This window comes from Pelmatolapia mariae, linkage group LG23, assembly GCF_036321145.2.
Source record: "Pelmatolapia mariae isolate MD_Pm_ZW linkage group LG23, Pm_UMD_F_2, whole genome shotgun sequence".
In the NCBI taxonomy this organism is placed as follows: Eukaryota; Metazoa; Chordata; class Actinopteri; order Cichliformes; family Cichlidae; genus Pelmatolapia; species Pelmatolapia mariae.
Window position 1 is genome coordinate 29074859 of NC_086246.1, and position 28000 is coordinate 29102858.

The following is a 28000-nucleotide window of genomic DNA, read 5'->3' on the forward strand; positions in this document are numbered from 1 at the left end:
TGGTTGCCATGGCGTCGGCCAATGAACATGGAGAGCGAGGTGATCAGATGGTACCTGATGGAAAGGAAGAAGAGGAGGAAAAGAGCGTCCGCGGAGTCCAATCTCATTACCTTCGCTGTTCCTCCCCAAAGTAAGAGCCAAGCTTTAAACACAGAACACCAGACTCAGGTTTACTGACTGGGAAATTAACAGATTCTGTCAAACATGAAAACACTGCACAATTCCTGCTTCAGTGTTCAAAATTTAAATCAAATCTTCCATTTTTACAGGTTTTGTATCACTGCAAAACTATTACTGTGTAGTTTCCCAGTAAAATGTTCTCTTTACCCCATTTAAATGCATTTACACTTCCTTGACACGTTATTAGGTACACCTGTTTAATTCAATTCAATTCCATTTTATTTATACAGCACCAAATCACAACAACAGTTGCTTCAAGTCGCCTGTAAGGTGAACTACAATAATACATAGAGATAAAAACCCAACAATCAGATGAACCCCTAGCAATCATTGGTGACTGTGGGAAGGAAAAATTCCCTTTTCTCCTCAGAGAGGGGCAGCTATCTACTGTGATCTGCAGATTTGCTTATTAACACAAATATCTGATCAGCTAACCCCACAAATGCAACTCCGTCCAGGCACGCTCAAGACGACATGCTGAACTTAAAGCTGAGCATCAGAATGAGCATGAGGGAGGAGAGGAATTAAGTGATTTTGAAAATAGCAGGAGTAAAACTGCTGATTTACTGGGATTTTTCTACATAACTATCTCAGGGGTTTTTCAGACCATGATCCCGTAAAGAGAGCAAAAATGCCTTGTTGATGTCAGAAGTCCGAAGAGAATGATCAAACTGCTTTGACCTGATAGGAAGGCAACCATAACTTAGATAACCACTCGTTATCACCAAGATATGTGGAGGAGAATTTCTGAATGCACAACATGTCAAACCTTGAAGCAGATCGACTACAACAGCAGAAGACCACACTGTAAACCACAGAGGACTGGAAAAATGTTGCCTGGTCTGATAAGACTGATTTCTGCCATGACATTCAGATCTCGATCCAACAGAGCACTTTTGGGATGTGGTGGAACGGGAGATTCTCATCATGGTCCAAAGATGTCTTAAGTAATTCATTACACATGAAAAAATAAGAGCTATAAATATGTATGCCATATTTAGCTTGTTTCCTGTTTTACAAATCTCTTTTTAATGCGTGTTTCCTTCTCATGCAAACAGCTTGGAGCCATGGTTAATGGCTTAAATTGAAGAAGTTACATATACAATAAAATATGTGTGCCTGCTTTATTAGAAGCCTTAAATTATTTAATGTAATTTGTGCATGAAAATTCAGGACGTTAAGCCCACTTTGATGTGAAAAAAACTTTCTGTTTCACATTGAATCCTGCTAAAAAAAAATACTATAAAACTGAGACCACAAAGTGAAATGAAGATTTGGCAGTACTGTATTTTAATTCCACCTTCTTGTGCTGTGATAAGCGGAGCCCTGATTAAACTGAAAAGCAAATTAGAAATAAATCAGAATAGTAGAGTTTATTTTTGTTCATAATCAAGTGATGAAACTTGTGTTTTTTCATCCTCTGTAAAGAAAAACCAAAGTATGAACACGGCTGTGGCAGTGAATAACTGTGGTTTGGACAGCTGTTATACCCCCAGTGTGAGGGTGTAAAATCAGTTGTAAACTGCAGTTTTTACACGCAAGGTGGCACTACATAGAACATCTCTCATGAACGCTGCAGTAGTTTTAAAACTTGTGAAAGTCAAACCAAACTTTCATGTCTGATTGCAGTTTTTCTTTTGATTGTATTTTAAAGTAAATGTACTTCTGACATTTGCAGCAGGCAGGTCCTCTGTATACCTCGCCTCCAACTCCTTGTTCATCACTTTAGCTCAGTCCACCTTCAGTTAAAATAAAGCACCTCTTTGAAGTGTCTCACATTCCTCTAGAGGTGAAGTCTGGTTTCCAAGCTCCTGCTTAGCTCTTATGGGACTGTAATGGAATTACGCAACACTTATATCCTTTATACTGCAGAAGCCATACTTCAACTTTTTTACACTGATAAAGTAAATTAAAAGTACATTGTTGGTGCAGTTGTATATTGCAGCAACACCTGGGACTCATGAAGGGTTTTTAGTTTTTATACATTTTTGTGTAAATGGAATAGGCAGGAATCCATGTGTCCATAGTTACTTTATGCAAGCTATACTTCTACATCACTCACACTGGGTATGAATGTCATGATAATTTGGGAATTTCAATTATTTCTTTGAACTGTTCTTTTTCTGGTGTGGAATGATTTTACAGCATGCATCTTTCTTGACTTCAAAAACAAGAACTGGGTGGACAGGTTTCAGTTTATTTTGGATTTTCTCCTATCCACACAGGGTCAAAAGCCTCTGGCATAATTCGCCTTGTATATTCGACCAGTCTTCAGCCCTAACTAAATTTATAAGCTTCATCAAAATGGAAGGTTTTAAGCCCAATCTTAAAAATTTAGTGCTGGCAAAGATAAACCCAGCAGCTGAGGTTAATCAATGACCATTCATAAGAGGTTAATAGGCCTTGGCCTTGCAAAGTAAAAAGACAATGCAGAATCTTTAGAACTACATTAAAAGATGTAAGTGTCTGTTTATATTTCAGTCTGTGTATATACTTTTGACTATGTGGATTACAGAAATCCAAAATAAATTCAACCTTCTGCACCCAAGTCTGTTTTTTAAAGTCATTAAATATGTATGCTGTACAATTGTTAAAATAAACAATTAAAATGTCAAAATCACCACCACATTCATAAGTCTATGTGAGCTTCTGATCATAGCTGTGAATAATAGATGTTGAAGATTGTGTCACTGTTCTGCAACCTTGATGGGTGTACTGGAGCTCTTTTCTTGTCTCAGCTAACATATTTCTATCACATTCTTTAGATTCCAGAAAATACATTTAGTTATTTAGTTCAGCTTAACCTTAAAATACAAAAGTTACATTCTTCAAAAACTTCTTCAACAGCTCCTCCATCAACTACAGTTGATGGAGGAGCTCTTGATCAGAGTAAGAACACTTTATTATAAAGCGATTTAGATTAAATAAATCAAGTGAACCTTTTCTCATTCAGAAATGACATCAAAGAATTCAAAAGTCAGAAGGGTGTAAAGGAGTAAAGAAAATATAAAGCTGGAGCCTCAGCCTCATTTTATACACTCATGCATTAACTACATTTAACACAATCAACATTGTTGATTGAACAGTGCCAGCTGACGCATTAGGCTCTTATTTTCAGTCACGCAGTGCTCATGAATAATAACCTCTCTGTCTGTGCCTCCCAGTTTCTCCATGACCTCAGAGTCCAGGTTTTCCATGATCTCTGGGTCTGACGCTGAGAGCATCTTCATGGAGCCCATCCACCTCTCGTCAGCCATCGCTGCCAAGAAGATCATCAACGAGGGTGAGATGACACAGGAAACAGGCTCAAGCTGCCCTTTACATATTTTATTAAGATTCTAAACAAGCTACTGTTAATTACATTTTCTTGGAAAAATTCTGCTGCCTTGCTTCAGCATGATGTGTAAGTCTGATCTGGAGACAGACCCATGTAGACCCTTATAAAGTAAACAGGCCTAACAAAGCCCTAAAGTAAAGAAATATCAGACCTTCTGAGTGGATTTTATATGCACTTGGAAGGAGTAAAACACCTGGCCAATGAATCCTGATGTGCAGATATTTATTTTTTAAAAGAGCAGACCAACAGGATAATCGGACCTAATCCAAAATGTAATCCGCAGCAGAATAATGATCACACAGAAGCTTCCTTTACTTAATAACAAATAAACAAAAATGGCAAAAAATATAAATATATCATAAACTACTCATGAAAAGTACAGAGCAGACATCAGATGCCTGTTTACAGGCTAAATAAATAAATAAAATAAAATCAGCTTTTATATCATGATTCCTCAACAGCCTTAATCTGAAATTTGATTTGTATTTGCAAAGCTCTGGGGGGATTCTAACTGATTAATAATAAACCACAATCAGATGAAGTTCTCTGTTCTTTATCCAGCCGTACTGAACTTTCAAAAGTCATTCAAGGGCAGATGAGGACTGAGCAGGGGTCAGACTCTGTCTCTCTTCACTCCTTGTTCATATGCAGTGTGTGAAGCAATGAAGACTAATGTGGCTTAACAGTCTTCAATCACAGCCAATCCATGTTTTGCTCCTTCATCTTGTTACATGGAGATGTGATCCACTGGAATGAGGAAATTAGCTTAATGTGACGCATCCCAGATTCGTGGCTTCATCGAATTTCTCCTCTTAAGTTGGACCGCATTAAAGGCAGCCTAATGATCAAAACGGGTTTCATCTGCAGGGAGGAAGATGACCGCTGATGAGGACAGCTGCAGTGACCTGTTTCTGCATTAATGGCATGCTGAAGCTGTGCACACACTAAACTCCTGTATGTCCTTTAGGAGTGGCATAGCTGTTATGATTTCACAGGGGAGTGGGGCTAAACGCAGGAGCTCTGAACAAAAGCTTCTTAATCCTAAGCTGATTCATCTTCACAGTAAACCATAAACGATAAATTCCAGGAAGGTTCGAATATTCCAAACTAAATATGAATCCAAGAAATAAGAGCAGCCAACAGGGGCATGGGGGGAAACAAGTAGGAAAAGAGACCATCAGAGAAATCACATGCAGCAGAGCAGAAATATAAAAGAAAGTAAAGAGAACTAAACAGCAGGAAATAAAACAACCAAAGGCAAATTACCAAAATAAGGTGGGAAGTAGCAACAGAGACAATCTAGGAAGACGCAAAACAAATGACCAAACATAACAGTTGGAGTAATTTTACTCAAAATCTTTGATCCTAAATACTTGGATTTGTTCTGTAGCATACCTGAAGATGTTCATCTCTCAACCTCCTCATCCTGTCTTCTGTGTCACACAGACTCTTTGCATGTCCACCTTCATCTATGAATTCTTCTCTGCTTCAACATCTCAGTGCCTCCTAACATGCCTTCCCCCTGTCCTCTTTGTTTCCATAATTTCCACTGACACCCTTTAGGCCAACAGCACCAGAGGCAGTGGTTGTTAACCCGGCCCCGGGAAGTCGAAATGCATTAGATGATCATAATTATAGAGCTTTACTGAACCTGGTTTCTATCACCAAAGTCCAACCAGATGCAGGTCAGAGGCATCTTACATTTGGCCTTTTAATGGAAAGCCACTGGGTGTTCCAAAATTCAGTTACAGCTTCAGTTCAGCTTTCTGGCGGTTATTTTTTTTTAATTCTTATAGTATTACCAAAAAAGCAAAAACTCAATGTTGAGAATCAACCTAAAATTATTGATCTTGTGCCTCAAGGTAGATTTGTACCTTCAAGTACAGCCAGATATGGGTCTGAAAAGGTTTACAAAGCATCTGAGTGTCCCAACACTCAATAGCAATCAGTGCTTTGGTTTTGCTTCTTACATTAATTTCTTAATATAATACAACAAAATCAATCAAGAAATCCATCCATCATGTTTATTACTATCTTACCTCCTCAGAGTTGCCACCTCGAGGCGTGCGGTCCGAGTCCATCCCAGAGTCCATGTTGGAAACCGCTGAGCAGCTGATGGTGGAAGATCTCTACAACCGTGTCAGGGACATGATCGATGACCGCAGCCCCTACAACACCCCCTGTGTGCTGGACATCCAGAGAGCCATGGTGCAGGACCGCCTAGAGGCTCCCATCAATCCCGTGGATGAAGTGTGGCCCAACATCTTCATTGCCGAAAAGTGAGTCAGTGCATTCTCGTTTGGTTTAAATTCTTTTTCCACAAGTTATCATAGAGAATTATTTTTAGTTCCGGACCATAGGCACAGATATTTTAGAAGACAAATCTGTGCTGGAAGATGAACTTCAGTTCAACTTCAGATTTCAGTAAGGGTTCACAGAAAGTTCTGTTACATTTTTATGGATTTTGAATGGTTTTGCAAATTTTCTTGCTTTCATGGCAAGTACCCATTACATGCAATGGCACAAGATTAAAAAATGTATAAAAATTCTCATAATTTTCTTTCTTTAATCTAATAGTGGACAGCTGGAAATAAATAACTAGAAATCCTTCCAAATATGAGACAAATTCCACCTCATCATTGACTTAAAACAGACTTTCCTCTTCTAATTGATTTTATCAAGCCCATTTTCTGATCCATCTGCGATAAACAAGTAATCGAATTTCCCGGAGGAACCCACCCGAGGGATTAATAAAGTTCTATCTAACAGTCCTAACCGTCTACTTAACAGCTTGTTCCAGAGGTTTGTGTGAGTCAAGCTGTCTTTATTAGTGAATTTATCCAACCATTTTTTGGTCTATTAAAAATCCAAAAAGTGCTCAGAAAAATGTTCCATGTTAACTGAAACAACCTTGGTAGCTGATAAATATTGTGTGATGTGGTTGAAAGCTCCAGAACAGGGTGATAGATGGCCTATTCCAAAGTTTATTTCCCTGCTCTTCTCCAGAGTGTGATGATCCTCAGGTGTCATTTTCTGCAGAGGCTTTTTAGTAAAGCTGTTTGCTTGAAAGTTTGGATGGGTCATTTTACACACAGAAAGACAGATTCCCCCCCCCCTCCCCCCCCAGGTCTGTTGCTGTGAATAAGGCCCGTCTGAAGCGAATGGGCATCACACACATCCTGAACACAGCTCACGGTACAGGAGTCTACACCAACGAGTCTTTTTACGCCGGCATGAACATTAAGTACATGGGCATTGAAGTAGACGACTTCCCTGATGCTGACATCTCGGTGCACTTTAGACCCACCGCCGAATTCTTGGACGATGCTCTGCTGACGCACAAAGGTAGGCAGGATTTGTTTCATCTGTCCTCTGAAATCTTTGTCTGCTGTTGTGGTGGAGAGTTCAGAGCACATCACTGAACACTAATCAACTCTACTGGTAAGATTTATGTACAAAATTAGAAGTAAATAATACACAGAGGAGAATTTTGTATGCATCTCTCCCCTGTATTATTTTGTTTCATATGTAAAGTAAATATACTGAAAAACTAATAGCTGTCGCATATAATTATATATAATTATGTATAATAACACACAATAAGGCATTAAGCCACATTGTAAGCCTCTTGCATACTTCTTTGTTAGTAACCCCCTAAGGCCCAAAGAGGTTAGTCCAATATCTAAATATTTAACTACAAAGAGAAACTTCACGCCTCTTGCAAAACCACACTGAGTAAATCATGTTAAAAGGCTGACTGGTCATGTTAGCACAACTGGAAACCCACAGGGGTGATGCTTTTTCATTGCTGGAAAGGCTGTTTCTATTTTTTTTTCATGAATGAGAAGAATAACAACAAAGAAAACAAGCAATCGAAGCAATTCATAGCAACATCCATACATAAAATCGTCTCCAGAGGAAAATAACAGAACAAGCAGAAAAAACAGAACTGAGAATAAAATAAAAACTGCATGGTTCACAAAACTGACCAGATTTAAATCATGACATAATTCATAAATTAGAGAAATTTGAAATTAGATCCCCTTTATTTCTAGTGGTATTTGGTTGTGGTGTGGATTCAAGTCAAAGAACATATTGTATTTCTGGGATTTGCAAAGCCCTTGGAGAGGGGCAGTAACACACTGAAGTGACAGATGTCTGTTCCCAAACGCGGTAGTGGTTGTGAGGACCTTGGTACCTACAACTCCTTCTGAAACAATGTGTGGTTGGGAGCAGAATTATGGTTGGTCAGCTTTAGAACCTGGTGTAGCAACTGGAGGAAAAACCTTTTATGAGATATTTGTTTCTTGTTCAATAGGGAACAATCTGTCTTATAAACAGCCCAATCTAACCCCCCTTCTGAGATGCATAGTTTAAAGATAAATCCAAACAGGCTCAGTGTTGGGGTATATAGCATAGGGTTTGGGGTCTTGCGCCAGTATGCCAGAAAGATCAGTATCTCCTATATGTCGACTGTAGGCATGAATGAGTAGTGGAAAAAATACAAAGTTTTGGAGTCCATCTATTATTTGTTAAACAAAAAAAACCCACTGACCATATTTAGAGTATGTTTAAAGAGTCTCATATTTTTTTAATCAAGTTTAAGATGATCACTTATTGGTGATTTAAGGCCACAAATAAGTGTTCTTAAGATTTTTTTTATCTCATAAATAAATCATTATCATTATAATGATTATATATTTATACTTATGATATTATTTTAGCAAGAATTTCATGTAATACAATTAAATTTATGATATAAACACCAATAAATCATCATAAGAAGTTTTATTTCTTTGCAAACAGATCTTTTCAGTTGGGTTAACTTCAGCTCACAAATTTACCATAAAGGAACAAATCAACCATTTGGCAGAGTATGTTTTTGGAAAATTGTTTGACCCTTACAAAAGTTTTTTTTTTTTTTTTAAGTTATCATGTTACTTAAATCTGTTCACTAAAGCATCTGACACTTTGCCATATCAAAACAAATATATCTAACGTTGATATTTTCATCACAGAGAGTCTACAGTTCTTGCATTCTTTAGTCATTGCTAACTTCCTGTGAGGAAGCTACCTGAAAAAGTCAACGACTAACCTAGATTGACATCCACAGATCAAAACCAAGCTGTAGAGATGGCTTAAACAGGTTAAGTTAACTTCCTGTAAATGTTTCAGAAATATATAGGGGCTCAAAATATCCTCTACCAAGTGGTTTAGCAGAAATTTAGAAGGTTTACCAGAATGGCTCTCTTTACTGCTTGTCTTTGTCCTTCCTTCCCCTAACTGGTGCCCCTCCCTGAGTCTGGTTCTGCTGGAGGTTTCTTCCTTTTAAAAGGGAGTTTTTCCTCCTGACTGTCGCCAAAATGTTTTCTCATTGGGGAGCATATGATGCTTGTGGTTTTCTCTGAATTATTGTAGCTTTTTACAATATAAAGCACCTAGAGGTCGCTGTCGCTGTTATAAAAATAAAATAGAATTTAATTGAAAAGAATATATATATAATCTCTCGATCTTCCACCAATCTATTGAGTGTCTACTTAAAATTGAGCCTCTTTCCCAATAGTCATTTCTGTTTTTGCCCACATAATATTTATTTGTTGACCTGAAGGCATCACCCTCATCGTTATTTTTATCTCCAAACTTCAGTTCATGACGTAGGAAACAGAAACTTTGGCAGTGGTTTTGTGTCTGTCTTCATCAATAGAGTGTTTATTTTGTGATCTCCGGTTCCCACGGACCTTTAATCATTCATTTATTTTATCATTTAGCTCACAGACATGATACACAATGCACTTATTTTACCAAGGTTTGCTAAAAGCACTTTTTCAATACTTGTCCTGGAGTGGAGGTCAACAGTGACGCATTAACAGATCCCAAACATCTGATCAGTAATCTTTTCAACATCCCAGTTTCTGAGAAGAATTTCTTGTGCCGACAGAGAACACAGAGTATTCCTGGAAGGAAATGGCATAGTCACAGTGTTGTTGACTGTGCTTCTTACTTAACACAGCCTAAAATGTTTCTGGAAGACTTTGGCAAGAGCATCTTAATAATATCTTGTCTTCTCTCTGGAGACTGTGTAGCAAATTTGGACATTTTTATTAACTGATTAATGATTTTATCTTTCTTATTGTCCTACCTACACAGCAAGGAAATTAAATAATATGGCCACATCAGATATTTTACCCCAACTTCTGCCAGGTTTTGTGTTATGAAGACCATTGTACTGATGAAGAAAGACCCCGAACAAATAATCTTCCATGTCAAGATATTTAAGAGTCATTTAATGTCAAAACAAACAAAACATTTAAGAAAACATGATGCTATTAATTAACAAACTGTTTTTTGTATTTATTTATAGCAGTGTTTACAAGCATAATGCTCAGATCAATTAAAACTAATAATAATTTTTAAAAAGCTTAAATATTTACATTTCTTTCTTAATTTTGTTACACTGATGAAATTAATTATTTTTAATAGTTTTTCAATGGATTGACTGAGCACCACATAAGAGTACATCAGTATTTAGTCATGATATGAACGCTGTGCTATAGTTGCAGATGTCAATATTGTAAACTGTTGGGGAGCTCAAATGGTGTACAGAGGGATGTTTTGCTTATTGTGAAAAAAGAAAATTAGCAGAATTGCAAACTTGCATACCTGCCATATATTTTACAAAAAAATTCCCATCACAGCCCTGCGGGCGGTCTATCCTTCGAGCTTGGGTCCTCTACCAGAGGCCTGGGAGCTTGAGGGCCTTTCGCAGTATCTTAGCTGTTCTTAGGACTGTGCTCTTCTGGACAGAGATCTCCGATGTTGTTCCTGGGATCTCCTGGAGCCACTCGCCTAGCTTGGGAGTCACTGCACCTAGTGCTCCAATTACCACTGGAACCACTGTTACCTTCACCCTCCACATCTTCTTGAGCTCTTGAGCATCTTCCGAGTAAGATGGCCCTCCTCAGAGGGCAACGTCGCGGAGTCAAGTTACTTTTTACTTTCTTCTTCCTTATTACTCTCTTGCGAAAACTGTGAGAGCACAGTAATTTTGGACTTGTTGACCCAAACTTGCTGGAATCCTACCCAGAGCTAACACGCTATGCTGACCTGATGCTAGGCTGGCCCGAGGCAGGGGACTCTCCTGAGAACAACAAGCCGAAGTGGAGGCATGGCAGATGGGGAGCGGCTGAGTGAAGGTTCTGGCGCATGATTAGCAAGGAAGGCTAACCCGGTCATACTGCTTGTAAACGTTCAGTCGCTGGAAAATAAAAAGGATGAACTCCATGCTCGGATTTCCACACAAAAAGATATTCAGGAGTGCTCCATACTGTGTTTCTATGAAACCTGGCTGGCGGAGAGGACACCTGATATGCCAATAACACCAGAGGGCTACACAGTTTTCAGAGCAGACCGAAGCACTACGGACAGCAGCAAGATCCGCGGTGGAGGAACGGCTGCCCTCGTCAAGCAATCATTGTGTACTGACTGTAAGATCACTTCAAAATCCTGCTCTGAAAATGTGAGAATTTCTGACTCTAACGTTAAGGCCATTTTATTTGCCCAGAAAACTGCAGTGCATCATTGTGAGTGTCGTGTACATCCCCCCCTCTGCTAAGGAGGAGGATGCACTGAAGGAGCTGCACGACATGATCAGCAAGCACGAAAATAAACACCCAAATGCTGCTGTAATTGTTCTGGGAGACTTTAATCACTGTAATCTCCGGAAAAATATGCCTAAACTGCATCAGTTTGTAACCAACCAGGGGAAATAAAATACTGGATCACTGTTACAGCAACATCAGAAATGCCTTCTCAGCTGAACCAAAACCTAATTTTGGAAAGTCTGATCACCTGGCAATCTGGCTAAAACCCATCTACAACAAAACCCAGCCACAGTCAGGACTATTAACACCTGGACTGATGGTACAAAAGCCAGCCTGTAGAGCTGCTTAGAGGCTACAGACTGGAGCATCTTCAAAGAAACTGCTAAAAACATCCATGAATACACAGAGACTGTTAGTGACTACATAAACTGGTGTTTAACAGGACTGTGCGTAGGTTCCCCAACCAAAAACCCCGGTTTAATGGAGACATTAAACAGAAAATCAGTCAAAGGAGGGAGACCTTCAAGGCAGGAGATCAGGTGGAGTATAAGAGAGCCTCCCGCTATGAACTGCAGAAGTCCATCAGAGCAGCAAAGAGGGCCCACTCAGAAAAACCTGAAGGCTACTACCTCAACAACAACACACGCAGCATGTGGCAGGGAATTCAAGCTGTCACAAACTACAGGGGAACCACAACAACAACTACAGACCCCGAAGACACCACCCTACCAGACAGCCTCAACACGTTCTATTCCAGGTTTGACAGACTGAACACACACACTCCCTCAAAGGCCCCCAGTGACCCCACGGAGACCGTCCTCCAGGTGACACACACACAGGTCCTGAGAGCTCTGAAAAAAGTGAACCCCCACAAGGCTGTGGGACCCGATGGAGTTCCTCCCAGGATTTTGAAGGCCTGTGGAGTACAACTAGCTTGTGTGTACATGGATATCTTCAACCTGTCACTATCCCAGGCAGTAGTCCCACATATTTTTAAATCCTCCATCATTATACCAGTTCCCAAAAGACTGGACACATCCGCCCTGAATGACTTCAGGCCAGTGGCACTCACACCAGTCATTATGAAGTGTCTAGAAAAATTGGTTCTCACACACATCATCCACATGTTCCCTGACACTATAGACCCCCTCCAGTTTGCATACCATCCCAATCAATCAGTGGATGATGCAATAGCAATAGCCCTGCACTACACACTGCAACACCTGGAAAGCAGCAGAACGCATGTCAGGATGCTCTTCCTGGACTACAGCTCTACATTCAACACCATCCGCCCGGGCAAGCTGACTGAGAAGCTGACAGACCTTGGCATCCCGACTCCCACCTGTTACTGGATTCTGGACTTCTTGACAGACCGACCACAAGTGGTGAGAATGGGAGGTGCTCACCGTCAGCACTGGCTCTCCACAGGGCTGCTGTCTCAGCCCCAAACTCTTCACCCTGTACACCTATGACTATGTCTCCACCCAGGAAAACTCCATCATTATCAAATACAATGATGACACCACCATCATGGGGCTCATCAAGGAGTGGGACAAGTCTGGGTACAGGACTCTGGTAGACAGTGTTCTTTCCTACAGAGAGGAAAATGACCGCATCCTCAACGCTGCCGAAAAAGAGAGAGAATTATTAGGGACCCACACCATCCAGCTCACCTTCTGCTCAGACACAAAAACTGTTACGTACAAACTCAGACACAACAAAGCGGACAGCATCATCACACACAGAACAAGGTTTTCCAACTGCTTCTTCGCCGCAATTGTCAGACTGATGGCAAACAAAAAACAACTGAACACTTAAAATAACACAGAACTACTTTACCTAATTTTGAATGTACAAAAATCACTGATTAATGTGCAATACTTACTGAGATCTGTAAAATGTGCAATATTATGTGTACAATACTATTACACTATTTATATATAATATACTATTAATATACTTCTTCTGTTTGTCCACCACCACTATGTCCAGTTGGTTAGCCACCACCATCCGTCTGTATCTCGAAGTCCCACAGGATCTTAGCTCGGTCATTCTCCACCACCCTTGGGGGCGTCACCCATTTTGACCAGGACTTCCAGGCCATATTCGGCACAGATGTTTCTGTATACTATGCCAGCCACTTCGTTATGGCGTTCCATGTATGCTCTGCCTGCTAGCATCTTGCACCCTGCTGTTATGTGCTGGATTGTGCTGGATTTACTGAGCACAAGGTCAGTTTTGGGCATCTTCCTGATGTACTCATGGATGTTTGCTGTCTCATCCTGGACTGTGGTACTGACACTCACTAGTCCCCAGCCTCCTTCCTTCCGCTTAGCGTACAGCCTCAGGGTGCTGGACTTGGGGTGAAACCCTTCGTGCATTGTAAGGAGCTTCCTTGTCTTGATGTCAGTGGCTTCTATCTCCTCCTTTGGCCAACTTATTATCCCAGCTAGGTACCTGATCACTGGCAGGACATAGATATTGATCTTGTTCTTACAGTTCAGCTGACTCCTCAGGACTTGCCGACCCTTCGCAGGTACTTGGTGGTTCCAGCTTTCCCAGCGGCCTCTTCATGGTTCCCATTTGCCTGTGGGATCCCCAGGTACTTGTAGCTGTCCTCTATGTCTGCAGTGTTGCCTTCTGGTAGTTGGAGCCCCTCAGTTCTGACTACCTTCCCTCTCTTTGTTATCATCCGACTACATTTCTCCAGTCCAAACAACATTTCGACACCACCAGGATATATATATCCTGGTGGTGTGGATCAGTGAATCGATGTCCCATTCACTCTTGGCATACAGCTTAATGTCATCCATTTACAGGAGGTGGCTGACAACTGTTCCATTCTGTAGTCAGTATCCGTAGCCAGTCTTGTTAACGATCTCACTGTGGGCGTTCAGGCCTATGCAGAAGAGCAATGGGGACAGAGCATCTCCTTGGTAGATCCCACACTTGATGGTGACTTGTGCTATGGGCTTGAAGATGGCCTCTAGTATTGTCCGCCACATCCCCATTGAATTCCTGATGAAGGCTCTTAGGGTCCTGTTGATCTTGTATAGGTCAGGCCTGGGCCGGTTCTATACAGGCATATATGAGGGGACAGACAGAAATGTAAAGGGGGAATATAGTGGTAATGGAGGCGAGAAAGGCGTGGGAGTTGGGTGGGGTGCTCTGGATTAGGGGTGCCACAAAGATTATTTTGATAGTCAACTAGTCACCGATTATTTTTGCAATTAGTCGACTAATCAGATCATGCATCCATTGGACGTAAAACGTACAGCTTATTTCACCAGCATGCATCTGCTCTTATATAACTATTATTAGCTTACAGCTTGAAGTGTTTAAGGTATGTGCTAACTAAAAATAAAGACAAGATGATAGTTTATTAAACTTTTAATGAAATTTGCAGATTGTCTCCGGGGAGTTTAATAAACTCAGCCATCTGCTTCTTGCTATCTAAAATATAACAGGACACTGGTGTAAACAATAACATTTTTAAGGTATTTAAGTGATTTATATATCATGTTTAACCTGAGTAGTGAAAGACCGCGGGGACCTGAAAACAATGTGCTGGGAGTGCGCTGTTCTCGCCGGCTCTAGTGAGCCTTGAACCCCCAGCTAGCTATCGAGCTGGTCGGTAACAGACGTCTCCGAAAATGTCAGAGCACTTTTGCAAATATGTGATGTCTTGATAAATCGAGCAGATATTTGAAGTTTACACAGCTACATTCTCACCTGAAAATATCTTAAAAGTTTATTTTGTGACCCAAAAAGAGTAATATTAAAACTATGTAGCTACCGCCATTGCTGGAAACTGGAATTGGCTGAGCAGCACTATGAATTCTGGGATAAGTTGGGCCACAAAGGATACACCCGAGCCCATCCTTCAAATCTGGGGAAAAGGAGGACGCATTTGTTGGCCACATTTGGAGGAGTCTTTGAATTTGGACAGCCTTCGTCGCATCGCTGTAACGTAATTGGCCAACAAATGCGGCCTCCAAAGGATACAGCCCCTAAACTTGGACACAGCTACTGCTTCTTCTTTTTCTTTGGCTTTTAACGGCAGCTGGTATCCTTTTACATGCATTGCTGCCATCTTCTGTTTCAGTCCGTTATTACATTCTTAAATCCTACTACTTATTCCTGCATCTTTCAGGATCTTAAAAAGCTTCAAACGACGCACCGACTATTAAATTAGTCGTTGACGATTTTGATAGTCGACTAATCGTGGCAGCCCTACTCTGCATAATTGTTTTTGTCATGCAATTGGATTGCACTTTGTCAGGCCTCTACCCTAAGACCTGACCAACTTGGGTGTCCCACCTGAAGGCTATGCTTCTGCGGGTCTAGCTTTTATGGTCACTAAGGCACGCAAACCCCCTGACCACATTAAGGTGGAAATCCCCCAGGGGGAAAACAGAAAAGCAAAGAAACAAAAGATAAAATAAAATATTGCTCATCAGATTCTAACTATAAACATGACATTTACCTTAATTGGATAGCCTATATCGAATATATTCAAAACCAATAATAACACTTCACACTAATATGCCAATATTAACAAAACTAAAAAGGAGGAGTTGGCCGTCCGACTGGGGTCTGGAATGTGGGGCCTCCCTGCTGCTGCGGAGTCGGGGCGGTCTGCTTCTCCCCACCGCAGGGAAAAAGGTAACACCACCTGGGTCTGGGTGCAGTTTCCCCCTCAAGGGGCAAGGGTACCTAGACCCGGTTCTTAGAGTGCGCTTGGGGAGTGTGATTGTGTGTACACCGTCTCTTTATGTCTGTCTCCACGTTGGTTGAGTGTGGAGTAATTGCCTATGAGAGCATGAGGGTGGGAATGGATGTTTGTATCTGTGTGTGCCTGTATGTCTGTGTCTATATGTCAGGTTGGGTATCAGACGCCACCTCTCTGGGGACATCTCAGGCCCTCCAAGGTATGGAGGCCTATCTCCCCCCACCACTTCCCCTGCCAGTGGCAGACACCCTCAGACATCGGTGCGTTGGTGGTTCTTTGTGTCCGGGGATGGGTGCCCAGGTACACACCGGCTCACTCCTTGGCGGCTGCTTGTCAGGGCCTGGAGCCTGGGGCTTGCTCGGGCCACTTCGGAGGTGGGGTGCCCTCGGCCTGGGGCTCGGTCACTCAGGCACAGCTGGCTGCCGGCGGAGCTCACGGGCACGTCACTGCAACTCCCCCTGGCTTCTGCTCCGCGGCTGCTGAGTGACCCCTCATCTGGGACTCTCCTCAGCTCTTTCTGGGATAGTGGCGCGGCTGCCCCTCTGTTGGTCTTCCTTGGTCTCTTGTGTTCTGGGGGCCTCTGGATGTCTGGAGTTTTGATCTCCTCCATACCTGCTTCATGCCCTGGAGGACGGGACTGTGGCTCCCCACACCCTCTAGCAGATCATTACATGAAGGAACCTTTTAAAAAAAACAAGCGCGTCCATGCTCACAGGTGTACACACGGGTGATCACACACACAAACTACACCCTTTTTGGCTCCTACCTCAAAGCACACTGTGCGCTGTCGATCTTACGTGCTGCACAATAATGATAATATTTTGTATTTACTGTCATATTCCCATATATCATTGTGATGTTGTTTATTCTATTACTCTTGTTTTCTTCTGCTTGTTTTCTTTTTTCTTTCTCAACAGGTGATCCAGGTGATCGATATATGTATTTTTTGTCTGCTAATTCTGTTGGTTTTGTTTTTTGCCCTTTTTCCCCGTCCCTCTTCTCAGCTGTTTTTCTTTCCCTCTTTCTTTCCCCCAGTCAAGTCTGTCCCGTATTCAGCAAATGAAAATAAAATAAACAATAAAAGGTGAATCAAATGGACCATTACGGCAAGGCTGGGATGGTCAATTTGGTAAAGTAAATCCGTTGGGCATCTTGCTTCGCCTTTAGACAATAATTCTGATGGCAAAAGAGCCAAACAGGACAGGCAAAAAAAAAAAAAAAAAAAAACTAAAAAGGGCAGGCCCCGTTATAAAAAAAAAGAGAATTCACAAAGTCTTGAAAAATAAAACTGAAAAATAGAAATAAAGAATAAAATAAAATATCCATCCAGATCTTTACAACTAACAACATAAAATCTACCTTAATTGGATGGCCTAATTCAAATACATTTGCAAAATGAAGTAAGAATAAAATAAGACCTCTCAATATAGCCAATACTTACAAAACCATAGAGGGTTGGCATAGTAATAAAAAAAACAACATAAATACCTGCTTGTCAAGGTTTCATGGAAACTCAAATTAACAGAGAGACATTAAATGCACCTCATTGCCTGACATAGCCAAACGGGCGAATTTACGTTCTTCGCAGCTGCGCTTCATCTCAGAGGCAGGTTAATAAATTGGATTTAACTTAACCACAATACTTTAACATGGGCAAGATGCGTCGCATTAATGTTCAGCTGGGGGGAGGGTGGGGTGTGAGTTCTCTGCCGACTGCTGTGTGAGCCTGCACAAACAGCGCACGGAGGTAAAGAGCGAACGAGACGTGAAACCTATCATCTCATTTGTGACTTTTCCAGTGGATTTTTCAGCTACTGTAGTAAATCTTGTCCATATTCAGTTTGTGGGTAATCTATTTTTTTCTTTCTCAACTTCTAAAAATTTGACTTAAGGGAGCAGGACGTTTGTTTAAGGGGGCATTGCCCCCTCTTGGCCCAGCGTATAGCCAGCCCCAGGTCAGGCATTCCAGGATCCAGGTGTGGGGCACTGAGTCATAGGCCTTCATTTAATCAATCCAGGCAGTAGGGCTGGGCCATATCATTGCGTTCACGGTAATACCGGTATAATGTTAGGCAATGATAAGAAAATGAAATATCGCGAACAGAATATGGGTAAAACGCTCATGCGCAGTGCCTTTGTTTCCATACGCACATGGCAGAAAAAGCATGGCGGCGACGGAGAATGAGAAGGGCGAAAGCGGATCGTTGAATGACAGATGAACCAGAATTGGTTTGTAGAAATGCTGCAACTTCAGTGGTGTGGAACTGGTTTGGCTTTCGTCCGTCAGATACACACCAAAGCACAATTTTTGGTAGAGCATGCAAGCATGCCGTCGTTATTACCGTGTTTTTCGGAAAATAAGTCGCTCTTAAAATCCTTTGATTTTCTGAAAAATCGACAGTGCCCCTTATAATTCTTATGTATGAATTCTGGTTGTGCTTACTGACCTCGAATAGATTTTATGTGGTACACGGTGCTCAAAAATCTGTCAAAAAATGTTTTAGTATGACTTTGCTAAGCTACGAAGCTGCACCGCTTGACGGATTGTCGGAGCATTACGGCTACCGTAGGCAGGAGCCTCGCGGAGTGATATATACTGTGCTTCAACATAATATTACCGTATTGTGTGTATAACCTCTTTTTAAGTTTTGTGGATATTATACATGTGTGGTGGGGCGTGGTCTGCGGTGCCGTGCAGGGAGGGCAGACGCACCTGCACGGCATCCTTAATCACGCCCGCCGAGTTAAAAACACGGGGAATCAGGGGTTGGTGGGTCGTGGTGTGATGTGAAATCAATAAAATGGCTCAAAACACTGACCCATGGACCCGCCGTGTCTCATTCACACCACACTGGTGCCGAAACCCAGTAGACGGCACGGCGGGTCCTTATCGGAGCCAGGGAAGGGAGGAGCTGGCCCAGATGGTGGCCGAAATAGCGGCCACCCAGCAGGAGCAGGCGGCGGAGGTGCGCCGCCAACAGGAAGAGCTGCGGAAGGAGAGCGAACGCCACCTGGGGAGGATGGCGGAGCTGGCAGCGCTGCTCCAGGCCTGGGCGACCTCGACGCCGCCACCCCCACCGGGGTATCCTGACGGTGGGAAAGCGGTGGAGGAGCTGTGTGGGGCACCTCGGCAGCCGGAGGTGGTGGACGAGGCACGCGGGGGTCCGAGCCTGCCGGAGGAGGAGGAACAGCCGGGTGAAGGGCTGCTCCTGCTGGGAGCAGTGGAGGAGCCGCTCCAACCGGAGGCGGAAGACGAGGCGGGCGAGGGTCTGCGCCGGCCGGAGGAAGAGGTGCCGGGCGAGTGGCTGCTTGAGCCGGGAGTGGCGGTGGTGACGGAGGAGCCGTGCGAGGGGCTGCTCCAGCCGGGAGCGGCGGCGGTTGTGACGGAGGAGCCGTGCGAGGGGCTGCTCGATCCGGGAGCGGCGGCGGTGGTGGTGACGGAGGAGCCGTGCAATGGGCTGCTCCAGCCTGGGGCCGCGGTGACGGAGGAGACAGAGGTCCCCGTGCCAGGGGAAGTTACTCGGTTGGAGCCGGCCAGCGAGGCGTGCGCCATGCTTGAGGTCGGTGTGCTCGCCAGACCGGCCTCACCGTCACCAGAGGCCGGTGCACACTGGACATCCGCCCAGCCGCCTGTGAGCTTGGGCTCACGACTGTGCAGGTACCGGCCGCGTCGCGTCCACCTGCCACGCGGCCGACCTCCGAACCAGCTCCGCCGGCACCGCTGGACTCGCGGGCGGCCACCTGAACTCGCACCTCCCCGTCGCTTGGCCGGGGCCCGGGGGCGCAGACGGTCCGGGCTGATTCCCTCTCCCACTCACGGTGGGGAGTAGGTTCGGCCGGATGGCTCCCTGGCCTCAATCGGGCGATGGGGGTATGTGGTGGGGCGTGGTCTGCGGTGCCGTGCAGGGAGGGCGGACGCACCTGCACGGCATCCTTAATCACGCCCGCCGAGTTAAAAACACAGGGAATCAGGGGTTGGTGGGTCGTGGTGTGATGTGAAATCAATAAAATGGCTCAAAACACTGACCCACGGACCCGCCGTGTCTCATTCACACCACAACATGGTTATGCTCAGAATATGTCGGCCAGTTTCCACTGGAAATGCCTTTTGGTTAAACTGTCAGCAAGGATTTGCATTTGCACTGTTAAATTTTTACGTAGCTTTAATGCACATAAAAAACAGCTGCTTGTTTAAGTGAAAATACATTATTGTTTTTTGGGGGGGTTTTGCACTAATAAAGTTGTGGAGTTGTAAAGTATTTTGTCTCACGTCAGTTATATCGTTATCACAAATTTTCAAATATATATTGTGATAAATATTTTTGGCCACATTGCCCTGCCCTACCAGGCAGTGCAGAGGTTGGTCAGCCTAGTCTTGCAGTCTCGGCTGACTGCTCGGCCTACCAGTAGCTGTTGTTTTGCGCCTCTGATATTCTTGCCAATCCCTTTCTGTGCCTCGCTGATGTATTGACCCATGTGCTTGTTCATCTTAGCTGCTATGATGCCTAACAGGAGCTTCCATGCGGTACTGAGGCAGGTTATTCAATAGCCAGTAGTTGGATGGGGCCGGTCCCATCTGGGGGTCCTTGAGGATCAGGACCGTCCGGCCTTCAGTTAGCCATTCCAGGTGTCTCTTGTCAACGATCAGCTGGTTCATTTGTGCTGCCAGAAGCTCATGGAGTGCAGTCAGCTTCTTTAGCCAGTAGGTGTGAACCATGTTGGGGCCTGGTGCTGTCCAACTCTTCATACTGGAGACCCTTTCTTGTATGTCTGCCACTGTGATGGTTACTGGTCCCTGTTCAGGGAGGTTGCTATGGTCTGCCCTCAGATCCACTAACCACTGAGCATTGCTGTTATGGGTTGCATCCTTCTCCCATAAGCTCTTCCAGTATTGTTCCGTCTCCGATGTGAAAGACTGATAAAGACATACAGAAAATGTCACCTATTGTAGCCAACCTTTACATGGAAGAAGTGGAAAGAAAGGCTCTTGGCTCTTTCAAAGGAAGAGTACCCAGCCACTGGTACAGATATGTAGACGACACCTGGGTCAAAATCAAAACACAAGAAGTGGAATCCTTCACTGCGCACATTAACGCCGTGGATAAAAACATCAAGTTCACCAGGGAAGACACAAAGGATAACTGTTTGCCTTTCCTGGACTGCGTTGTGCACATTGAAGAGAATGGCAACCTCAACATTGAAGTTTACCAGAAGCCCACACACACGGACCAGTACCTCCTCTTTGACTCCCATCACCCTCTGGAACACAAATTTGGAGTAATCAGGACCCTACACCACTGGGCAGAACATGTAAAAGAAGGAACACACACATGTAAAGGAAGCACTCAAAACATGCGGTTATCCTAACTGGGCATTTATAAAGTCAGCAAAGATGCACAGTAAAGAAGATCAGACACCAGCGAGGGAGGATATGAAAGACAGACGCAACAACATTGTCATCCCCTATGTAGTCGGTGTATCAGAGAAACTCAGGAGAGTTTTCTCCAAGCACGACATTCCAGTGCATTTCAGACCCAGCAACACACTCAGACAAAAGCTGGTTCACCCGAAAGACAAAACTCCAAACCACAAACTTAACAACGTGGTGTATGCTGTACAGTGTAGCGAGGAATGCCCAGACCTCTACATTGGAGAGACCAAACAGCCACTTCACAAGCGCATGGCACAACATAGAAGAGCCACCTCCACAGGACAAGACTCAGCAGTCCATCTGCATCTTAAGGATAAAGGTCACTCTTTCGAGGGTGCCAATGTTCACATTTTGGACAGAGAAGATAGATGGTTTGAAAGAGGAGTGAAAGAAGCCATTTATGTCCACTGTGAGTGACCATCTGTGAACAGAGGCGGTGGCTTACGACACCAACTGTCTGCCATCTATAATCCAGTTTTGAGATCCCTTCCCAGACGCCTTAACGCCCACTCACACCCTGGGCCATCTGACCTCAGGAAATCACATGACAAGGTGGGGCTAGGTTTCACAATGAGCTCACCCGAAACCTTGGCTGATTGTTACCCACACCCGTTTTCACACCTTGGCTCATGTGATTAGGTAGAGGATCATCAGGGGGTCCTTTGTCCCTCTTTGGGGGACACTCCCACAGGGTTTAAACCTGAGACTCTCCACCATGTGACCCTAGAACTGAAGAAGCTTTTCAAATGAGAGGTGGAACGTCTTCAAGCAACTTAAAGAAGTCCAGACGCTTTTCTTTCCAAGCTCCTTAGACTACGATGACCTGGATGACTGAGAACCTTCACAGACATACAGAAAATGATTACTTTTTAAGTTGTTATTGCTAAAAAACAAAACAGTGAACACTGAAATTGTTTAATATGTAAAGTGTTGTTTTTAAGATTTTGTAAGGACAAGACATTTTTTAATTATGTCTCAAGTAAAACCTCACTTGACAGAGAGGGTACTCCAGAACGTGATATCACCATGGGTAAAACCACTCAAAATCAAATAAAAGTTCATATTTAAAGTACTTATAATCAATAGTTTTATAATAAGAAGGGTTGAAGAAAAGTAGCTTTTTACATTCTTATATCCATCTACTTACTGGCGAGCCTATAGCCCTGATTGTCATTGCTCTGCATGCCCACTTTATAATGAACGTCTTATTCATTTCTTGACCTGAAGGCCTCCTCTTCATCTGACGGTAGAAACGGAAGTTGGGAAACCTTGAGACTTTTTTTTGTCTGTTTTCATCAATGCTGCATTTTCTGGTCTCTGGTTCCCACAGACTTTTAATTATTCACTTATTCTCTTATGTAGCTCACAGTCATGATCCACAATACACTTATTTTTCCAGATTTTGCTAAAAGCATATTTATAATACATATCTCCAGGTGAAGGTCAACAGTGATACAATGAAATATTCCAAACAACTGATCTGTAATTTCTCATCATCACAGCTTCTGAGAAGAATTTTATGTGCCGACTGAGAACATGCGTGTTCCTGGAAGAGGCTGACACAGTCACTGTGCTGTTGACTGTGTTTCTTAATTAACATGCCCTAAAATATTGCCTGAAAACTTCATAAACAACAGCTTAATAATACAGTTATGCCAAAAATTTGATGGACAAAGAAACAGTTTTTGTAGTTTTGCTTCCGTATGCCACATTTTAAACCAATCAGTAAGATGTGATTAAAGTGCCCTCTTCCAATTTTACTTCAAGATGTATTGTGTTAACTGTTATGGATATATTTTTAACAGGGTTAACAGTTCTTGTAAACACTAAAAGTCAGTGATTTCCTGAAGTCTAAAATCCACTGAAATCACCAAATGTTGCATTTCCTTCCTTGAGATGCTCTACCAGGCCTTTACTGCAGCAACCTTCAGCTTCTGCTTGTTTGTGGGTCTCTCTGCATCAAGTTTTAGCTATAATAACTGGAAAGCTGCCCTACTGGGTTGCGATCAGGTGACTGACGTGGTCATCAAAGAATACCCCTTTCTTTACTCTGAGAAACTCTTGGGTTTTATTTTTATTATGCCTCGGGGATGGACAGCAGTCACATCGTCAGTAGACACTAGACGCCTGTTTCCACTGGCAGCCATACATGCCCATTCCATAACACTGCCTCCACCAAATCATGTGGTATCCCTTAGATCATGAGTTGTCTTCTTCTCTTCCCATCATTCTGGTACATTATCCTTGGTTTCAACTGTTTCTCCTCTTCTCTGGTCTAATCTGTCTTTCCTTTTCTTGAGTGTAACCAGTAGTTGTACATTGTTGTTAAGTCTCTGTATTTACATTCATGAAGCTGTCACCTGATTATAGACTTTAAAAGTGATATATCCACCTCCTCAAGAGTGTTCTTGAAATGATTAAATCTTGTGAACTTGTTTTTCTTAACCATGGAAATAATACTATCATTATGATTTTTACTCATCTTCCTTCAGGCATTTTGATGTTGCTGAACTAGTCATTATAGTCACTGTTTTTAAAAATGTATCTGACTGTTAATTTGGCTGCTCCTAACATTTTTTGTTATTTCTCTAATGAGTTTAGCTTGGTTTTTATTCAACCTGATGATGACCTGTCTGATATGCAGTGACCTTTATCTGGGCCTTATATTTAAAATTATGGAGAAAAGCAATAAAATAAAAAATTCAACCCTGAATTAACTTCAGATATCATGTCTACTCCATTTGTCATTAAATAAAGGGACAGTCCTCACCTGGCCATGAAAGTGGATGTCAGCCTGTTTTGAGCCTGAAAATTGGTGTATAAACATGTGTGTAATTCCTAATGGATCTGTGGAACATTTCACAGCTGGAGCATAACATCCTGCATATCTTCTATGCGTTAAATCATAAACAGCTACATAAACGTTAAGAATAGAATATTCACTTAAATGTTTTAAATGTTAAATGTTTTTCACCCTGATAAATATATATGTATATATATTGCAACACCTTAAACTATTTACGGGACTAAGTAAGCCGCTCATAAATGTATAATATCAACGTATTTGTTTTATTTATAGTATCTGCTATATTTGCACTTGTCAGTTAATATTGTAGAAATCGTTAGTGTGGTAGCACAGATACCACAGAGTGGGGTTTGCATATTGCTTATTGTGTGAAAAAAGGCCTTTAAAGCAAGTTTTAACATGTCTTAGGATATAGAATAAGATATGAAGCAATTAATACAGCCAGAAGCTGCATTATCAACAATATATCCCTCCCACTCAAACATCCCTTTACAGCATTTATAATCAATGGTTTTAAAGTAATAGGTGTTGAAGACAGGAAACTCTTTACTTTATAGTGAGTTTCAGTTAAGCTGCGTGGCTGTGACACACTTATAACCTTGAGTTTGTCCACAGCATGCTGCTGGTTCTGAAAGAATAAGCTCTTAAAAGCCTTTCCTTCCTGAGCTGTTTATGTAAAACCAGCAGGCAGGCAGACGCAAATATATACTGGTGAATACAGTGGAGCATTTAGATAAATAAATAGGTAGACATTTCCTCTAAAGAGTGTGAAGACAAAGACTTATAGACTAAAGATTGGTCATAAATAAAATAAAATATTGGTCATTAAAAAAATCATTTTTCTTCATAAACATTAAAGAAAGGAATTCAGCACACTTAAGTTAAAACATATAAAACCTAAAATGTAATAAGTTATTGCTTTGTCAACAGTTTTGCTGCCCTCATCTGATCATAGGCCATTATTGCAAGTTTAACTAGATTAAATGCATTAATCTATTGCAGACATCAAAACTGATGTATACCGTGGACTATTTCATGTAGAATTTGTATACATACATAACATACTTCATTTACTTTGGGTGTAGCTGAGTAATGGTATTTGCCTCAACTCTGCAGTATTGGTAATCATTATTTCCTTTCCTTGCAGGAAAGGTTCTTGTTGTTTCTATGATGGGCATCAGTCGTTCTGCTATCCTGGTGGCTTGCTACCTGATGATCTTCCAGAACATGACCATCATGGAGGCTCTGACCTCAATGAGGAAAAAACGTGCCATCAACCCCAACGAAGGCTTCCTGAAGCAGCTAAGAGAGTTCAATGAGACCCTCATGGAGGAGCGAGATGATGACGACGAAACACTAAGCCAGTGCTCTGTGATTGACGCTCGAGCGCGCACTCGCATCTTTGGGGAAGATGATGATGAGGATACGGACACAGAGGAAGAGCAGAGTATGATTGAGGTGAAAGCTAACTCCATTATGATGGAGGAGGAGGAGGATGGAGAAAGTGTGATGAGCAGCGTTGCCTCCTCTGCAGCTGCTGCAGCACTTAAAAGTGGTTTGACTGGAGCTCAGAATGGGTTCAACAACCAGGTATCCAATGGTGTCCCAAATGAGTTTGCTCTACCTGAACAGGGGGGCAAGGAAGATGGGGATGATGATGATGGTCTGGACAGCATGATGCAGGAGTGGCAGCGGAGGAATGAAAAATACCAGAATGATGAGTGGTGGGAGGCACAGCTGAACACTGATGGGGAGGATGAGGAGTCTCTTCCAGGGGTTTTTACAAAGAAGACAAAAGAAGTTGGAGACACTGATGTGGAGAGTGTAACCAGTGAGGACATACGAGCTGTGAAAGAGCGGCTGAAGCGTCGCAACAGACGCCCACCCTCTGACACAATGTCCACATCCAGCTGCATGAGTTACTCTGATCTTTGGAAGCAGCGGCTTAAGGAGATCGAAGAGCAAGCAGCTGCTCGGTACCGCAAGAAAGAAGATGATGAAGGCAGTGAGAGCACCGCCACTGAAGACGAAGGAGTGAAGAAGACGATTGATGATGAAGTAGATAGCATCCTCTCTGACACCAGCTCCATGTTTAACTTCTGTCAGAAGAATAAGGAGAAGATGTCACCATTGGAACGTTGGCGAATCAAGAGAATCCAGTTTGGGTGGAACAAGAAAGATCGAGATGATGGAGAGAAAAGTTCTGTTGGTGACGGTGAGGAAGAAGCCAAGACACCATCTCTCCAAGACATCAATCTGACGGCGTATCAGGCATGGAAGCTGAGGCAGCAGAAGCGTCTCGGGGAAGAGAACACAGATGAGATTCTGGAGCTGAGCAGAGGCGAGGACTTAGCAACAATCAGAAGAAGACAACGACGTGAAGAGATTCTGGAGCGTTCAAAGAAAACTTTAGAAGAAAGCCAGTCCGTATGTGGCTGGGAAACAGAGAGTTGCGTTAGTGGTGGTACGATACCTCTATCTGCCTTCTGGGCTGGAGCTGGTGTTACAGGGCCGCCAAGTGTTGCCAATGATGACAATATGTCCATGCTCAGTGGTAGATCTTCCACAATTTCTTCAGTTTCCCAGGCTCGCAGCACAAGATCCTCACAGTTTGGAATCCCAGTAAATCCTGTGCCACCAGTACCGCCGATCCTCCCAGTTCCAACTGTGCAGGGCCCCGGAGGTGAACCAATGGTCAATCTGGCTAGCATCCAAAACTGGATTGCTAATGTTGTTTCAGAAACAATCAAACAGAAGCAGAGTGAAATGAGCCTTCCTCCTCCATCACGTGCTGGGTCTGAATTGAGCTTTGGTGCTCCATCAAACGTGATTTCAGGGCGCAGTGTCGATGATGACAAAGCATCCTTGCTGAGTGGTGCTTCCTACTCCAGCTCTCTGTCACAAGATCGAGGCAGGGCAGCATCAGTCCTCTCCAGTGGCAGTTCAGGCAGCATCTCAGGTCTCAGTGGTAGAGGCTCAGCATTAGGCTCTAACCTTGGCTCCACCCTGGGCTCAAAGAAAAACAAGATCACCACTACCAGTGTTCCTCTCTTCAGCCTCTTCCAGGACCAAGTTAACCTGGATAAACTGGATGCCATGGACAAGGAGATCAAGTCAGAGATGAGGGACAAGATGTCTACCTATGAAAAGAAGAAGATCCTGGAAGACAACAAACGCAGTACTCTGTTTAAGAAAAAGAAGCCAAAGGAGGATGAAGATGAGGAAGAGGAAAGAAAGAAGAAAGAGGAGGAGTTTCTTGAGGAGACAAAGAAAAAGGAGAAACCAAAGAGGAGTTACGGTCTATCGGGGTGCCTGAATCTAAACCCAGCGCTGGAGAAAGATAAAAACACCAACATTGATGACTGGCTGAAAAGTGTCAGGCCTCCCCCAAGAAAACCAGCTTCAGGAACTGAAGCTGGTCCATCAGAGGACCCCTATGATGATCTTGACGCCTCAGCTTCTGAATTTGACTTCTCAAGCAGAAGAGCCTCTTATGCTGCTGACGAAGATGATGATGAGGAAACGTATGGCATTACTTCCAGATACCGAGCCAGGTTACACGAAGATCTAGCAAGTGAAGACACAGAATATTCCTGCAATGGCTTCACGCAATCCCACAACTACAGCCAACCGGGAAGATCGTTTGGTGCTGTTCATCATTCACGATATGAAAGCAATGAGACAGAAGGGAGAAGGACTAGGAGACAGGAAGCCACAGAAGAGGAGGAGGATGACATCTCCACCTTCATTGCCCAAACCAGGCAGAGGATCAGGGCTCGAGCTGCTGCGGAGGCCGAAGACGACGAGGTTCTCGCTGCTTGGAGAGCTCAGCAGGAGGCGAAGCGAGAGAAGCAAAACTTAGAAAATACTACTGATGCAGACAGGTTTTAGAAAATGTAAAAGAGCCAATTCT

The 28000-nt window shown here is 43.1% G+C and overlaps 1 protein-coding gene across 1 annotated transcript; it reads left to right on the forward strand.

Moving 5' to 3' along the window:
* The first annotated feature begins 8 nt into the window (after positions 1-8).
* dusp27 (dual specificity phosphatase 27) lies at positions 9-27978 on the forward strand. Its single transcript, XM_063467635.1, has 5 exons — positions 9-130; positions 3345-3463; positions 5565-5796; positions 6645-6862; positions 25235-27978. Exons 1-5 carry the CDS (start codon positions 9-11, stop codon positions 27976-27978), a joined length of 3435 nt encoding a protein of 1144 aa, XP_063323705.1.
* The last annotated feature ends 22 nt before the right edge of the window (positions 27979-28000 follow it).